At 48.4% G+C, this 14439-nt stretch overlaps 1 protein-coding gene and 1 long non-coding RNA gene across 2 annotated transcripts; one reads left to right on the top strand and one right to left on the bottom strand.

The window, feature by feature from the left end:
- Positions 1-670: 670 nt before the first annotated feature.
- PPP2CA (protein phosphatase 2 catalytic subunit alpha) lies at positions 671-5034 on the top strand. Its single transcript, XM_057428161.1, has 6 exons — positions 671-896; positions 1383-1556; positions 1747-1836; positions 2210-2371; positions 2944-3062; positions 4271-5034. The coding sequence occupies exons 1-6, from the start codon at positions 780-782 to the stop codon at positions 4341-4343; spliced, it is 735 nt and encodes a 244-aa protein (XP_057284144.1). The 5' UTR covers positions 671-779; the 3' UTR covers positions 4344-5034.
- Positions 759-4346, bottom strand: LOC130609305 (uncharacterized). Its single transcript, XR_008974756.1, has 2 exons — positions 4221-4346; positions 759-1986 (listed from the first exon to the last, which is right to left on the bottom strand). It is a non-coding gene; the product is annotated as an uncharacterized LOC130609305 (long non-coding RNA).
- Positions 5035-14439: the final 9405 nt, after the last annotated feature.

A 14439-nucleotide genomic window follows, 5' to 3' on the forward strand; every position in this document is an offset into this window, starting at 1 on the left:
ATGGTACGAGTAAGGAATTCAGGAGATTTCAAAGTTACCTTTCTGATGCTATATTTAGTTTGTTCTTCACACAAATTGCCTTTGTCTGCAACTGCTACATATAAAGTTTTGTGGGGAAAAAATGGTACAGGGAAGGCATTTCCTTCCTTTGGTTCCTGAAGACACAACTTGAGCACAAAACTTGTTCAGAGAGCTTTTCCTGCACTTACCTCCCCAAGGGAGAGCCTTGGTTTTGGTCATGTGCAGTTCAGACTTTGAATTGGAGACAAGACTGGCATAAGTTTTAGATTTCGTGTTTCCTATGGACTTCTGCAGTCGGAGCAGTGGTGATCATTGATGTAGGCTTCATGGAATCATTTGTGTAGAAAGTCTGAAGTTTGTCTTATGCTGGAAATTAATCCTGAGATACCTTCCTCAAGGAGGGGAAGAAACCATCGAACCAAATTGCTGCTGGTAATACGGGGCTGCATAAAGCAAATGGCATTTTCAGTAAGCTCTTATCTCAAGCACTTCAGCGAAGGAAGGGACAAGAGTCCATGGCAGGGGGGGGTGGAACTAGATGATCTTAAGGTCCTTCCAGCCCTAACTATTCTATAAAGAGATCAACTGGTAGAGTGCATAGAGCATACTTGGAATGCAGTGACTGTTCATGGACAGGTTCACAATATATGTGTTTTGTTCTCCAGGCTAAGGAAATCCTGACAAAGGAGTCTAACGTACAGGAGGTGCGATGTCCAGTCACAGTCTGTGGAGATGTCCATGGACAATTTCACGACCTCATGGAACTTTTCAGAATTGGAGGCAAATCACCAGACACAAACTATTTGTTTATGGGGGACTATGTTGACAGAGGCTATTATTCAGTCGAAACAGTCACATTGCTTGTAGCTCTCAAGGTACCTTTTCTTCTCTGCTGTATGATTCTATATAATAATGTATGTATTTACTATCCTGACTGTGCTTAATATCTCTTATGATTTGTATTACATTGGCATTATGTATAGAAACTGAAATGTTGGCTGTCTTGGTTTTTTAAGATGCTTCTGAAAGGTTCAGTTAATGCTGTATTTCTTTTGACTTGCTTAAGTAGCAATCCTTAATAATTCTCTTGGGGAGAGCATCTTAATGCCCAGATGTAGTGAAGTCCACTAGTAACAATGAATAACATCTAGAATTCATCTCCAAAGTATTGGGCAGCTGAAGATTTGAATGAATTATCCCTACTTTCTCAAAGGTTATAACTCACTCTTCATCTTAAGAAGGGTTTGGTTTTCACTGCTTTATTGACACGTGATGGGAGGTGAGGGGGGGGCAGATGGTTTTGTGAGGGTTTTGGGGAAGACATGTGTTTTATTGCTTCTAAACTAAGGTGTTATGTTTAGGTCCGATACCGTGAACGCATCACAATTCTCCGAGGGAACCACGAAAGCAGACAAATCACACAAGTATATGGTTTCTATGATGAATGTTTAAGAAAATACGGAAATGCAAACGTTTGGAAATACTTCACAGACCTTTTTGATTACCTGCCTCTAACTGCCTTGGTGGATGGCCAGGTACGTTGGTATTTGGTGGTGTTAAACGTTCCTAGTTGTAAAAGGAGCTGATAATACTGTATTGTATCAGCTCTCAGCTTTAAAGGAAGCTCTTGGTGATTTTTATCCTAATTATTTGTACTGATCAATTACAATTGTACTGATAGATGAAGTTTCTCTCATTTACATTGATTATATCTCACTGTTGCAGATTTTCTGCCTACACGGTGGCCTGTCTCCATCGATAGATACACTGGATCACATCAGAGCACTTGATCGCTTGCAGGAAGTTCCCCATGAGGTACTGACAACTAACCTTCTGAACTGGTGGGATCCATGATTCAGCACATACTGCGTGCTTGAGTACACAGGCTGAAAATGAAATTCACAACTTAGCAGGTTGAAAGTGCCTGGCTTCCTGTTGCAGTTTTGTGAAGGGGCAGGCTCTTGCCTAAAGAAAGAAACATTGTAGTGTGCCTGGAATCATAACAGGTACAACTGAATGATGTTGGAGGTGAGAACTGCTGCTATGAATATTCTTCATTCAGGTCACCTTCTTGGCAGTATTAATGCACTCGTTGTGCAGGGGTGGTGCACGTGGAGGTTTACTGGGGTTTTGTTTGGGTTTGGTTTTTTGCACTCTGTTCCTGAAACATCTTCTGTGTCTCTTGCAGGGTCCAATGTGTGACTTGTTATGGTCAGACCCGGATGATCGTGGTGGCTGGGGCATTTCTCCTCGAGGTGCAGGTTATACGTTTGGACAGGATATTTCAGAAACCTTTAACCATGCTAACGGCCTTACGTTGGTTTCGAGAGCTCATCAGTTGGTAATGGAGGTAAGCAGGACAACCTGGGTGTTTGAACTTCTGACTGCAGAGCTGCTCCGTTAATACCATACTCCATGCGTTGGAGATGTGCATGTGCTGTTGTCAGCAATTGCTGATCCAGCTCAAAGGCTTCAGAAACTCCACTCTGACAGTGTTCATGTGCTACTAAAGGCGTTTCTCGATTTAACAGTGGAGTAACCTTTAATTTAGCCTCTGTTCTGAAAATTCACGGTAATGTCCCAAAAGAGATGCTCGCAGTAGATGTGGTATTGTATTTCTGTGTAGGTGAAAAGGCTCCTAAACATAAATGTCGAGTCCCTCAATAAAAAAATGCACATAAATGTGCATTATTTTTAATGTTTACTTCTTGCTTACTAGTAAGAAGCAACATATGAAGGCCAAAACTCCTTTTTCTTTCAAGAAGACAAAGATACAGCCTTCATCTTACTTCAGATGACCCTACAACTGCCACCTGGGGTTTTGCACATTGAAAATCCAGTTGCTAGTCAGGTGGTTATATGGGGTGGATACAAGTAGTGAACATGGCTGTCTGTCATCATTCCCTTTCTTTCCCTCTCCAGGGGTACAACTGGTGCCATGACCGAAATGTAGTAACAATTTTCAGCGCTCCAAATTACTGTTACCGCTGTGGCAACCAGGCTGCAATCATGGAACTCGATGATACTCTAAAATACTCCTTGTAAGTATGCTTGAAAATGAGAATTACACTGTCCCTGATACTAAGATAGCTGCCGCAATAAGATCCTACGTAATTATTGTGTTAAGGTTGGGCTTTTTCCCCCCCATGCTTTTGGGAGGTGAAGAGAATGTGGAATTGTTGGGTTAGTCACATCTAAAGACATCTTGTCTGTCAGATTAAAGGGAGACTCCCTGGTTTTGTTTTGTGTAAGTGGAGTTTAATGAAGGTGTGTGATTTGAGAGTAGGAGTGCTCTGTCACGCCTGAGGTGATGTCCTGACTTCTGGGATGTTTGAATTCCTCAGATATCAGGATGTCATCTTTTTCAATGAGTTTTCTAAATAACTCTCTCAGCAGCAGCTTCACTAGTAAATGAGGCAAAAGCACTGAGTAAACTGCCCCCTTTGACAGTCACTGGAGGCTTCAACTTTCTAAATATATAGTACTGTGTGACCAGTTTGAGTAAGTCCTTTGTAGCAATCCTGAGAGGAGTTTAAGATACGGGGGTTATAAATACGTACTAATAGAAGGAGCAGAAGAAATTGAACACTTACTCTAGAGTAAAACTTTAACTGGTTCAAAAGACTTACCTGCATTAATTACTGCTGCCGTAATGAGACCTCACCTGGAGCATTGTGTGCAGTTCTGGTGTCCTCAACATAAAAAGGACATGGAACTGTTGGAACAAGTCCAGAGAAGGGCCATGAGGATGGTCAGGGGACTGGAGCACCTCCCGTATGAAGATAGGCTGGGAAAGTTGGGGCTGTTCAGCCTGGAGAAGAGAAGGCTGCATGGAGACCTCAGAGCAGCCTTCCAATATCTGAAGGGGGCCTATAGGGATGCTGGGGAGGGACTCTTCATTAGGGACTGCAGTGACAGGACAAGGGGTAACGGGTTAAAACTTAAACAGGGGAAGTTTAGATTGGATCTAAGGAGGAAATTCTTTCCTGTGAGGGTGCTGAGGCACTGGAATGGGTTGCCCAGGGAGGTTGTGAATGCTCCATCCCTGGCAGTGTTCAAGACCAGGTTGGACAGAGCCTTGGGTGCCATGGTTTAGTGTGAGGTGTCCCTGCCCATGGCAGGGGGGTTGGAACTGGATGATCTTGAGGTCCTTTCCAACCCTAACTATTCTATGATTCTAATTCATGTGTGATACATACCTGAATGCAAAGGGAGCTCTGGCAGTGTCATTAATAGCTGTGCTTTTCAGCTTGCAGTTTGATCCGGCGCCGCGCAGAGGTGAGCCGCATGTGACTCGTCGCACCCCAGACTACTTCCTGTAAAGAGATTTTAGCCCTGTACAGTATGGCCATGAACCGTATGTTGACCTAAAGAAAACGGGAAGAGCAACAGTAACTCCAAAGTGTCAGAAAATATTTAACATTCAAACTTGTTTTCACATGGACCAAAAGACGTGCCATATTCAGATACAAAGCCTCTTGTCGTCAACAACTGTGACCACTTTAGAATGAACCAGTTCATTGCATGCTGAAGCAACATTGTTGGTCAAGAAACCAGTTTCTGGCATAGCGCTATTTGTAGTTACTTTTGCTTTCTCTGAGAGACTGCAAATAATAAGATGTAGACATTAACACCTCGTGAATACATTTAACTTTCCATTTAGCTCTAGCTTTATTCAGCATGACTGTAGATAAGGGTAGCAGCAAACAATCATTGAAGCTTAAAGAACATTTTTAAAGTAAGTACCAAGGCCTCATATTTGTTCTGAAACTGTTGGTTTTATTTTCAGGGAATACTGTTTAATTTAATTGTATTTGATTTTCTTTTTTTTTGTTTGTTTTTTTGTCTGCACTCAGTTCCCTTTTCCACTCTTGGCCCTTCCATATTGTCCCTTGTAATTGTCCAAGGATAGTGAATTACTTTGAACAGAACTGTTTTTTTCTGTAAAACAATGTGACTGCAGGACAGAGCTGCAGTGTTTTTCATAATAAACTTGTGAACTAAGTATGGAAACATGTCAAATCCTAATTGCATCTCAGGTTTAATAAGCTGACACGTAGCTGGATGGGGTTTAGAAACTTGCATAGGAATTTCCACCCGGAATAACTTAAGACTTGAGGTGGCTGGAGTGTGCTGGAGAGCTCCATCTCAGTTCTGTGCCAGGGAGGTGCCTGGTTGTGCAGCATCGTGCAGCTGAGAGCGGAGCTGCTTGTTCCTGCCATGCTGCTCTGCTGAAGTGCTCAAATGGAAGATAGAGGATCTCTGAATTCATTGAGCCTGGCTTTATTCAAGTGTAAATCTGAGCTTGAGTCATTTACAGTGGAGGTACTAAAATACTTCATTGCCTGAAACACTGAGAATAAAACCAGTTTTCTAAAGGAAGTAACTTGAAATGTAGTACTACGTGTATTGCCCAGGCTCCATCCTGAAAGCCAGCGCTGTGTGGGCAGTGGGCACTTCTGTTAAAATAGGTCCTTTCTACTGATTTGTTTCAGGATTTGAACCCTGATCTGATTGTTTTCTTCAAACAAGAAACTCACCTTTTATGCCTTGTTAAGGCTTGTGCTTGAAATTTATTGGCTGTATCTTAAGACGTATCTAGGTGTTGTTTTAATAGAGGACTTCATAATTAACAAAGAGGGTGCTGCATTTCACCAAGCATTACTTCACCCCTTTTCTGAAAGGCTTCAGTGGTGGCTGCTTTCCTTCAGCAAGAATGCAGCCTTGGCCTGGAGGTTGGGTTCCAAATGGTTTCTGGAGAGCACTTGCTCCTCTGCAGTTTGATCTCTTTCAGGAAGAAGGGGGTCCTAAAACAAGTGCATCTGAAGTGTCTGTTTTTAGCGTGTCAGGAACTTCTGCTTTGATCACTGCTTGCTGTAGAGGGGAGTTCCCTTCAAGTTCCCTTCACTTGCCATTCTCTGGAAGTGGCTTTGTAGGCAGAACTCTGCCTTAACTGACACCTTTACTGCCAGAGTAGTGACTGTGCCCTATTTTCTGTGTTCCCTGTCACTCCAGTGGGCATTATTCCTCCTCCTCTGCTTGGGAGCAGTCTGTTTGCTCAGGTTCTATACGCAAGTGTGAGCAGTTGTTAGTAAAGTCAATGGAAAAGGCAGAAAGTCACCCTGGTTTTTGTGCTTCCCCCCCCCACTGGTGGCTGGGACTGGCCATCAGCAGATGTGAATGAGGATATCAGGTTGTCAACAATAAATGGTTGTTCTGATGGGGATTGGTCACCAGCAGCACTGAGCAGCTAAAAGCACATTTGGAAGATTCAAGAGGAGAAAGAAAACGTCAAACATAAATCATTACTGTCTGATTTAGTGGTTCACATGAGCCAAACCTCCTTCACTACAGCCTGTGATGATGCTGGCTGCAGGGGATGAGCGTAATGAGGGTTTGTACTTGTTCTGGAACTAGTGGTGATGTTCCTCCCTCACTCCAAGGACTGGTGAATCCCTGACGTGAAATAAGAGTAGCTGAATTCCCATTCTGTGGTAGTTCAGTGTTTTTTGAAGCAGGGTAGTTAAACCTGGTGAGCCCCTATTGGGGTTTAAGTTGTTGAAGGCATCCCATGAATGAATCTAAACCATACTCTTTTTCTTCTGTTCCTCGGAATTTGGATAGTCAGTCGAATTCTGTTGGACAGATGAAGGAGGGGTTTGAGCTTTCCATACCGTGTTTTACTGAAGCCACGCTTGATGTCCTGTCATTTAGCTGTTCACCTGAATTTGTGTCTCAGATTGAAGTGCCCTTCACCTGTAGAAGCCCATCCTTCTGAACTAAGGGGTGGTTGGGTCACAATCAAGACAAAATTGCACACCTACACAGGGAAACATTCAGGAACTCTGGGTTTGGAGGGAAAATGAGACTGAAGTGCACAGACTTGCCTTCATGTTCCCTCTACCCCTCTCTCCTGCCTGTTGTATGCACTGATGGACAGACAGTGCTGTGTGTGTAATGTCCCCTTCGTCCAAGGTAAAGCACCACACGTGTTTGCCACCTCGTCCTCGTGTCGCATTGTTTCCAGCTGCTGACATTTGCATCCCTGTCCCTGTCTCGGCTGCTTGGGCAGTGTTACCCAGTTTAGATCTCCTGATAACACCCCAGGAGGATACTTGATGCAGACAGACGTGGTTACCTCGCTCCTTCCTGTGTGTCTGGATGATAACAGACTAAATCCTGCCTTGGGGAGAAGGTGAGTGGATGGATTGCTGATGAGAGCTTGGACATTTCATCTGCCTGTCCTTCAGTCTGCTTAGTACCAAAGTCCATCTGGAAATGTGAGGAGAGAGATCTCTGAGGTTTACTGGTACCTGCCAGCCCCTGCTTCCGTGTGCTTACAGTTGTGAACTCAAACACTGACATCATGAAGTAATTGTGTCTTTGCTTTGGCAACTTAGAAATTCCACCTGAATCTTAAAGGATTTCCTTATGTACAATAGAAACCAAAAGCTGTTATGCAAGTGCTAGGCTTATTTGGGGCCTTTTTCCATAGTTCAGTAAACACATTCCTCTCTCTGTCCCCTTTCACCCCTTCATCTTTGTTCCCTTAGTAATAGTGGAGCACAGTTCCTGCTATGGAGGGAGCTGTGACCTAAGGAGCAGGAGGGAGCAGAAGGAGAAATGCTCTTCTTCATCAGGAAGAGTGGTCTGTGAGAAGAGGCAAGTGTGAACAGCACAGGTTTTTAATCTCAAGTTAAATACCGCTCCAGGTTCAGTCCATGGCAGGTGAAGGTGAAAGTTCCATTGTCACCACTTCCTCTCAAGATATGTTTTAGGGGGGTTTGGGTTGGTGAAAGTGAAGTTTTACCCAAGAGAAATGGCTTTTTAGCATTCCATGGTTTATATGGGCTTAGGTTTTGGAGCAGTGGGTTCTGAAGTCCTGCAGAATATGTAGAGTGCCTTCTGCATGCTACACTGTGTATTAGTTCTCTGCAAGCTCCAGGAGGAGCTTGGAAATGGGTAAAGTGTTAAGTAAAAATGCCACTGGACTGTGCGGAAATCTTGCAGTCCCCAGGAATACACTGGAACAGCCCTGCAGAGCAAGCACCTCATGAGTCAGCTTCTGTGGTTTGCTAAGAAGTTATTTCAGTGCCCTAATTCATTTGGCTCTGCTGCTTTTGGATGAGAATAAAGGCAAGCTGCTCTCTTGAGCAAGGGATCAGAGTTCTTTGGCATTCATACAGGGAAAAAAGGGCTGAAACAACACTTTTGGGTTTAAATTAAGCAGTGCTGCATGTTTTAGCCTTTTAAAACCTGTGCTGTGGCTTAAAAGCTTTGTTCTTTAAGAGGGGTTGAACTACAGCTCCCAATCTCTTAATTACTCTATGGTGAACAGAACTGCTTTGGATGAAGATTAAACTGATGGCTGCTGGTGTGTAAATAACTAATAGAACCTAAATATTATATGTACATAATGAACTCGTGTATAGAGCCAGGTTGGACATACCAGCTTTCAGAACAGCAGGGTGGTGGGAAGGCTGCAGAATATCCAATCTTGGAAGTTTCCTGGACCAGGCAAGGAAAAGCCACATCTGGGCTGATGCTGGTGCTGCTTTGAGTGGGACCATGATCAAAAGTGCACTCTTCAAACTGGTAACTGCATATTCAATTGGGCTGGAGGGCTTCAGCCTGCCTCCCAAATGCCTTTGTTTATCAGGATGTGGAAAACCCACCCCCCGCCACCCTACCTCAGCATAAAACCTGCTGTGAAAACCCCTCTAGCACAGCAGATGATGCAGGAGTGGTCAGTAGCCACTGTTCTCTTCTGCCTCCTTATTTGATGAAGAAAAGTGGGGCCCTGGCAGTGTTTGTCTAAGAGGATCCTGCAGTGCTCGTTCCATGCTTGACCCACTTTGCAGGCAGCTTCCCTCCTTTTTCCTTACCACGTTTATCCTCAGGGAAGAGGAACATGGCTCGCTGCTGCTGCTGCAGGGACCTGTGCTGCAGCTCCCTGGAGCCTGTTCTTCCTTCCCCCTCTCAAAGAAAGGCTGCTGATGGGTGCTCTGTTGTGTCTGGCCATCAGTGTATCTTGCTTTAGTTCAGCCATCTCAAAACTGTTCCTTTTCCCCCGCAATCTCTTTTAGGAATGCTTTGAACTCGCCCGACTTCTGAAACACGTTGTATTTATTCCCATAGACTTTGAAACCTTAAAGCAACTCCTCTTTATCATCTGCAGCGTCAGAAACAGCACAGAATCTGGTTTTTGGACTTCGAACAGCTCCAAGGTCAACGACCCGGGGTCGTGCAACCCTTTCAGGCTGACCTAGTTCACTCAGCCAAGTGTGAGGCTATGCACAGTGTTATTCTCTGCTGCTTAAAGTCGTTCTTAAGCCCGTTTAAAACAAATCCAACCCTCGTCAGTCAGTTCGGGGAGCTCATTCGAGCGCTCCCCTCTCCCTGCCCCGGTGTCTCCCGTCCCGCGGAGGGAGCCCCGGCGCCACCGCGTGGCTGCATCCCGGCGTGTGGCCGGCGGAGCTGCTCCGCTGCCCGCGAAGTTCGGGTACCCACCGTCCAACTGGGCGGCCTCAGCAGGCGGCATCTTCACATCGACCGCTGGATTGAGTACGATTCCTCCCCACCAGCCGGGTTCGAAGGATCCCAGGGCACACCTGGAACGGAAACGAGCCTGTTTAGGAGCGTGGAGGTGGAGTGAGGTCAGGAAATAGATGCTGCAAATACACTTGAAGTAGGTGTGTTTCTATTTTTAATCTTTTTCTTTCTCCCCCTGTATTTTATCTTCTAAACTATCTTGAATCCCTGTAGTTATGTAAGGGGAATGAGTGGTGGTAGAGGAAGAAAGAAGTTGACGAAGGAAAGAAACCCAGCTGGTGCCTACTGGACAGGATTTGGTGGCTGAATGCTGTCAGTCTGTTGGTGTCAACTGGACTCTCACCCAAGTGATGGGCTCTGTCTCATGTGGCCAGGATACAACATGGATGAGAAGCAATGCCTGCTTGAGGATGCTGCTCAAGGCAAGGTTTGAGGAAGTGGAAATGCCAGAATTGGCTTTTCCCAGAGCAACAGAACAAGCATTTTCCTCTGCTGCTACTGCACCATTGCAAGGTTGCTTTGAGCAGCAGCAGCAGCCCAGGCTGGTGAGCTCAGCAGTGTCTTTGTACCCTCTCTCACATGAATAACTGTGATGTTTTCTGGGTTTACACTCACCCAGGCAGCTCAGTTTGGGTTTTAACTTGCCGTGGCTGCTTGATTTAAAGAATATCCCTCATCTTTTATATTCCTGAAATAAACAGGAGGAATTTTGCAGCCCTCATCCTCCCCTGTGTATAGCTGAGGTTTTTGCTCAGATCCGACGGTCACACCTCACTGCAGGACCCTCTGGTCCAGCCATCACCAGTCCCTACCCCTGTGGCTCAGGGAATCCAGGCTCTGCTCTCAGAAGCTTCCCAATATGTCAGTGGAGCAGAGCTGAGCCCTTTCAAACCTGATGGCTCTCATTAGGCTTTGACAGTCCCGTGTTGTGCTTGTGGTGGTGAAAAATACTCAGTGTTCTCTCCATGGTCTCTAAATCACCCCCAGCAGCTGAATCCCACCCCAGACCAGTTCCTGTGTGAAAGGGGAGACTGAGAGGTGTTCTGAGGGGTGGGGGCACAGTGATTTTTGCTCAAGAGCCAGCAAGAGAACTCAAGGCTGGGGAGCAGATGCAGTGCTGTGCCCTGGAGGCTACTCCTGCGTGTTCCATGTGCTAACATCCCCTTCCCCCTGCAGCTGTGGCACTGTAGTGCCTGGGGATGCTGCAGTATGTAGGTCAGAGCTCTTCTGGAGCTCATAAGCATTAAATCAAGCTTGCTCTGATCTTGGCTGCTCCAATCTTTCCAGTTATTTGCTTTAGTGTTAAGCTTCCCCCTTCCTCCTCTGGGTTTTTGGTGGTGAAAGGTCTTTCATTACAAGTTATCAGTGGCTGATACACGGTGTGATTCTGTTTATGGCTCAGGGGGGCAATGCTTAGGTTTAGGATTATTTGTACTGTGTGTAACAATGGAAATTGGGCCACCCATGTTTTGCAAAACCGTGTTGCCTTTCAGCTCTAGTGAAGGACGGCTCTGTTGTGTTGCTAATACTGACTTATTCACAGGACCTTGGCTATCAGCGCCGCAGCAGCTGCTTTCCCCAGCAGATAACAGAAAGCATCTGGGCCAGCTGGGGAGATTCAGTGTATGATATGTAGGGCACAGTGGGAGGTGGCTATCCTGTGATTACAGCGTATCTCTGACACCCGACTGCCACGGGTTTGGGGTGCGGGGTGGTTTGGCTTTAACTTTTCCAGGCTTTTCATTCAACACCTAAATTCCAAGTCCATTGTGGACTGATGTTTCTCCTTGTATAAAACCCATCAGTAGCATCGCTCGGAATCCCATAACTAAGCCTGGAACTTTGCTTTCTGCCTGCTCCTAGATTTGATTACATTTGTGGTCTAATAAAATCCGCCACCCCCTTTGCTGAGCCTGATTTGCAGACGGAGAGCTTGCGCTCACAGGTCATGAGCCACATCAGAAACCACAGGGAAAGGGGATTTAGGATTTGCAGATGGTTTCCACAGACCACCTTCTGTGTCACTGTCTGATCCTCCGGACCAAGGAGTTCCAATATAAATCACAATAAAAAAGAACATTTAAGGGAAATCAAGATAGTGTCGTTTCTCTTTTTAGTGCAGTGAGTGTGGGTCTCAGCGCTGGAGTACGAGACGGAGTGACTGAGAAAGAATGAGGTCAATGTGATGATGGTACAATCAAAGGGTTGCACTAGGCATAGTTTGGAGCCTTCATGCACTTATATGTGTAATACAAATTAAAACCATGATAATCAGGTCCTAAGCAGCTTATCTGGTTAGTGTATCAGGATCTTTGAGGAACCTCTGTTAGCATCAGTCTGCTGTATGAGCATCACCAGACATCCTCAGATGCTCACTCAGCTGAAGTGGGTGCTCCCAAAGCGCACAGTAAATCAGGCTGGAAGGGACCACACTGAACTGAAATCCACCTTCCAAGTCAGACCAGGTTGCTCAGTCACCCTCAAGCCTGTGGTACCTAATGAGCTGCTTGGCATCCCAAAGCCTGTCCAACAAGATTCCCAGGTCAGGGAGTCAGTGGAATTTATCCAGAGACCTGCTGAAGTGCTGTGGCCTGACCTGAAAGAGCCTTATTGTGCCCTGAGCTCTTAAGAGGTTCTTCCTGGCTGAGACTCTGTATTTGAGTCGTGCACCTCTCCAGAAAGTCACCCCTATTTAATTCGAATACTTGGGATATTTGTGGTCTCATTGGTTATGTCACTCAGGAGAAGACTAAGGAAAGAAGGAATACTTCTGTGAGGGGGCTGCTGTCCTGGGCTGTGGACTCTGGAATGAGCAAAATGAGCTCCTGACCTGAGAATTTCCAAATTTCAGAGAAATTCTTGATGCCAGCAGGTTAATTTCTGCTTCCAGGTATGACTGCCGTCTGCTCACTGAGGTGTGTGGTGCACTGCCTGGGACCCCAAGGGAAGGGAAAGCTGTGACTTACACTGCGCTGGGGCTCTGCGGTGCAATGCTGCTGCCGGTACCAGTCTGATTACAGGCAGTGCGGCTACACCTGCACTAAAGCGCTGTGAAAACACGCTTCAGTTCTGAACCCATTTTTAATCAGGATTTGAAGTCAATTGTCACAATCACGAGCTGCCCCTGTTTAAGTACCTTAATTACTTACAAACCACGGTGCTATGGACAGCTGATGGAAAAGAGGGCTCAACTGTAACATGGAGCAAGTGGGGTGTTGGGCAGCACAAGCAGCGCCCCAAGCAGCTCGCGGTCACTTTGGTGGCCTCACTGAGCAAATGCCTTCAGATCACAGACCCATGGAATGGCTTGGGTTGGAAGGGACCTTAAAGCTCATCCAGTTCCAACCCCTGCCAGGGGCAGGGACCCCTTCCACTAGAGCAGCTTGCTCTAAGCCCCTGTGTCCAACCTGGCCTTGAGCACTGCCAGGGATGGGGCAGCCACAGCTTCTCTGGGCACCCTGTGCAGGGCCTCAGCACCCTCACAGGGAAGAGCTTCCTTATAGCTAACCCAGTGCCTGTCCCTATCCCTCACACACTCTTGACCTGTCAGATGTTACCTGCGCTGGGCTACACCGCTCGGGTGCGCCGGCTGTGCCCCGCAGCCCTGCCTTGGCTGCTAGCTGGCGGCTCCTCACACAGCTGGTGCCTGCAGAGTCATCAACGGGCTCCAGCCTAAAGCTCCTGCTGGGATCCGGGCCGGGTGTTCGGTGGTGGCTCCTCAGACCTAACTCCGCTCCTGTCACTACGAACTGTCCCGAGCTGTGGCTGCTGCGTTCCCACTCGCCGGGAGCGGGCCGTTGTTGTTGCAGCCATGTGGAAGGAGCCACTGTTCCAGTGCAGCTCCTGCCTCAGCTCCTGCTGCTTCCTAAGGGGGCTCGGCCGGCCCACGGACACACCGTCCCCATCACGGGTGGTTTCCAGGGGGACGCCGCGCTCCCCATAGCGGGCAGCGGCACCGGGCGGCCCCCAGCGCCCTTCCCCGGGCCTGGGCTCGCCCCTGCGACCCGGTCCCGGCCCGCTCCGCCTCACCCCCGGCCCGAGCCCTCTCCGTCCCTCAGGGATCCGCGGGGGGGCGCGTGGCCCCCGCCCGTTGTTTGGCTCCCGGGGCGGCTTCGCCGCTGCCTGCAAGCCTCGGCGGCTGTTACCGCGTCCCAGCCCTTCGCCCCGGCTCCGCTCCGCCGCTGCTCCCCCGGCGGAGGGCGGCGCGGCTCCGGTTTGTCCCGGCCAGCTCGCTTTGAGGGGCGCTGGGAGCCAGGGCCGCGGGGTTTCAGTCAGGCGTTCGCCGCGGGCAGCCCGGCCGTTGCGAGGCAGCGAGAGGCGGGTCCTTCTCCCTCCCCCCGCTCCGCTCCCGCCATATAAAGCCGCCGCCGCAGTTGGGCCCCGAGCGCCGCCAGGTCCCGTCCGCGCGGAGCCGAACGCCGCAGCCTCACGGTGAGGCCCTGGGCTTGGGGCGGCGGGGGCCGGGCCGCGGGGAAGCGGGCGCGGGAGGAGCTGCCGGTGGTGGTTGGGGGGGGGGTGCGGGCCGAGGCCCTGGCTGGGTAACGCGGGGCCGGAGCGGCTGCGGGCCCCATAGGGGAGGTGCGGGGGTGGGGATGGGGGGCGCGGCTGCGGGGTCTGGTAAATAACGGCGAGGCCCTGCCCCCGGTCAGGCGGCGGAGCTCGCAGTGTGAGGGGTTAGGGGCAGCGGCACGGAAGGGAAGGGAGCGGGTGTCGGTGAGGAGCTGTGGGAGGCACGGCCTTGCCTGTTTGAGAGGGCTGAGCGCTTGCGATTCAGGTTTCTGTATGCAGATGACCGCTGTAATTCAGGTTTGCCTTTTGCCGGCCTCCCGACCTGTATGGCTCTGTGGGATGGAGCTTCAGGCCTGC

The sequence above is a fragment of the Pezoporus wallicus genome, unplaced genomic scaffold (assembly GCF_028554395.1).
Source record: "Pezoporus wallicus isolate ANWC-B61680 ecotype Strahan unplaced genomic scaffold, APGP_CSIRO_Pwel_v1 contig_12044, whole genome shotgun sequence".
NCBI classification, from domain to species: Eukaryota; Metazoa; Chordata; class Aves; order Psittaciformes; family Psittacidae; genus Pezoporus; species Pezoporus wallicus.

Bases quoted from the DNA above. Each gene is read 5' to 3' on its own strand.
- PPP2CA (XM_057428161.1), top strand. From the start codon at position 780: ATGGAACTTTTCAGAATTGGAGGCAAATCACCAGACACAAACTATTTG. The intron at 1,557-1,746 runs GTACGTTGGTAT...TCACTGTTGCAG, and splicing joins CTGCCTTGGTGGATGGCCAG to ATTTTCTGCCTACACGGTGG. The intron at 1,837-2,209 runs GTACTGACAACT...TGTCTCTTGCAG, and splicing joins TGCAGGAAGTTCCCCATGAG to GGTCCAATGTGTGACTTGTT.